The sequence below is a fragment of the Embiotoca jacksoni genome, unplaced genomic scaffold (assembly GCF_022577435.1).
Source record: "Embiotoca jacksoni isolate LCO1_2020_lvr unplaced genomic scaffold, fEmbJac1.0.p SCAF_122, whole genome shotgun sequence".
Lineage (NCBI taxonomy): Eukaryota > Metazoa > Chordata > Actinopteri > Embiotocidae > Embiotoca > Embiotoca jacksoni.
The window spans coordinates 70,001-72,500 of record NW_027185255.1 but is presented as its reverse complement, the minus strand read 5'-3'; the positions used below and the strand labels follow the sequence as shown (position 1 = coordinate 72,500).

Genomic DNA, 2,500 nt, shown 5'->3' with positions numbered 1-2,500 from the left:
CTGCCGGGTACCGAGTCCAAACTGAACACTGCAGTGAAGTTCTGACAGACTGTCATCTTCTGGATCGTCTGATGTTTCTGGGTCAAAGGTCGAAGCAGCCAAACAGTTTGAAACACGATGTTTCCCCGAGGCGACGTTCACCTGTCTGATCACACACACACACACACACACACACACACACACACACACACACACACACACACACACACACACACACACACACACACAGACATACACACACACACACAGAGACAGACACACAAACACACACACACACACACACACACACACACACACACACACAGACACACGCACACACACACACACACACACACACACACACACACACAGACACACACACACACACACACACACATACACACACACACACACACACACACACACACACACAGACACACACACACACACACACACACACACAGACACACACACACACACACACACACACAGACACACACACACACACACACACACACACACACACACACAGACACACACACACAGACACACACACATACACACACACACACACAGACAGACACACAAACACACACACACACACACACACACACAGACACACGCACACACACACACACACACACACACACACACACACAGACACACACACACACACACACACACACACAGACACACACACACACACACACACACACACACACACACACACACACACACACACAGACAGACAGACACACAGACACACAGACAGACGGACAGACACACACACACACACACACACACACACACACACACACACACACACACACACACACAGATAGATATACACACACACACGTTTTTTTCACTGTCTCTGTGGGGACTAACAGCCCTTCACTCTTCATTCTAGGTTCAGGGGTTCTAGGTTCAAGGGTACTAGGTTCAAGGGTTCTGGGTTCAGGGGTTCTAGGTTCAGGGGTTCTAGGTTCAAGGGTTCTAGGTTCAGGGGTTCTAGGTTCAAGGGTACTAGGTTCAGGGGTTCTAGGTTCAAGGGTACTAGGTTCAAGGGTTCTGGGTTCAGGGGTTCTAGGTTCAGGGGTTCTAGGTTCAGGGGTTCTAGGTTCAAGGGTTCTAGGTTCAGGGGTTCTAGGTTCAAGGGTACTAGGTTCAAGGGTTCTGGGTTCAGGGGTTCTAGGTTCAGGGGTTCCAGGTTCAGGGGTTCTAGGTTCAGGGTTTCTAGGTTCAAGGGTTCTAGGTTCAAGGGTTCTAGGTTCAGGGGTTCTGGGTTCAGGGGTTCTAGGTTCAGGGGTTCTCGGTTCAGGGGTTCTGGGTTCAGGGGTTCTAGGTTCAGGGGTTCTAGGTTCAAGGGTTCTAGGTTCAAGGGTTCTAGGTTCAGGGGTTCTGGGTTCAAGGGTTCTAGGTTCAGGGGTTCTAGGTTCAAGGGTTCTAGGTTCAAGGGTTCTAGGTTCAGGGGTTCTGGGTTCAGGGGTTCTGGGTTCAGGGGTTCTAGGTTCAGGGGTTCTGTTTAGTGTCTTATTGGATCAAACAACCACAAAGATGGAAAGACAAAAAAACAGAAGAGATTTTATTCTTTTAACAAAAACACTCAGGATGAAACGTTTGTAGAGGCGGAGTCACGGCTCCTTCTCTCCAGGTGAGTCCAGGTGAGTCCAGGTGAGTCCAGGTGAGTCCAGGTGTCACTTGGCTGTCAACCTGCTCTCCAGAGCTTCAAACACAGAGTGAGGATCCTGCTCACCATCAATGTAAATTGCATCTGGATACATAGACTGAACACACACACACACACACACACACACACACACACACACACACACACACACACACACACACACACACACACACACACACACACACACACACACAGGGTTCAGAGGAGAGGCAGGTGTGTGTGTGTACCTGCAGGGTTTCCGTGGTAACAGAGGTGTGTGTACCTGCAGCGCAGTGTTCTGGATCCGGTAGTGTTCCAGTCTGCGGGCCGCTGTGTGTCTGCTGTCCTCAGGTCTGGTCTGCAGTCGGTTCTGGACCTTAGAGCTCGGCGCCGGTCGAGTCACATCATGGAACCTGCAAGAAAGAACACGCAAAACACGTATATACATGTTGTGGGAGGAGCTACAGGATCTGAGGTTCTGCTGGTCTGAACTGTTCCCAGAACTTCCTGGTTTTCTGGACTGACCTCCGTCCGCTGACCGGATCTGTGGTTCTGAGAGTGATTCTCTCCAGACAGACTTCATCTGTCACCTCCAGGAAGAAAACTCTGAGGGAACAACGTCAGAGCAGCGTTAGTCCTGATACAGTAAGAACTGCAGTAAGAACTACAGTAAGAACTACAGTAGGAACTACAGTAAAAACTACAGTAAGAACTACAGTAGGAACTACAGCAGGAACTGCAGCAAGAACTACAGTAGAAACTACAGTAGGAACTACAGTAAGAACTACAGCAGGAACGACAGCAAGAACTACAGAGAGAACTACAGAGGGAACTACAGCATGAACTACAGGG

The 2,500-nt window shown here is 49.6% G+C and overlaps 1 protein-coding gene across 1 annotated transcript in view; it reads right to left on the bottom strand.

Annotated features, from left to right (window-relative positions):
* Nucleotides 1–1,545: 1,545 nt before the first annotated feature.
* ak8 (adenylate kinase 8) overlaps nucleotides 1,546–2,500 on the bottom strand; it is a 9,902-nt gene continuing 8,947 nt past the window's right edge. The window contains exons 13-15 of the mRNA XM_069145326.1: nucleotides 2,174–2,254; nucleotides 1,932–2,061; nucleotides 1,546–1,766 (exon numbers count right to left, since the gene is read on the bottom strand). Coding sequence (XP_069001427.1) covers nucleotides 1,677–1,766; nucleotides 1,932–2,061; nucleotides 2,174–2,254 — 301 coding nt within the window. The 3' untranslated portion in view covers nucleotides 1,546–1,676. The remainder of the gene's footprint in view (nucleotides 1,767–1,931; nucleotides 2,062–2,173; nucleotides 2,255–2,500) is intronic.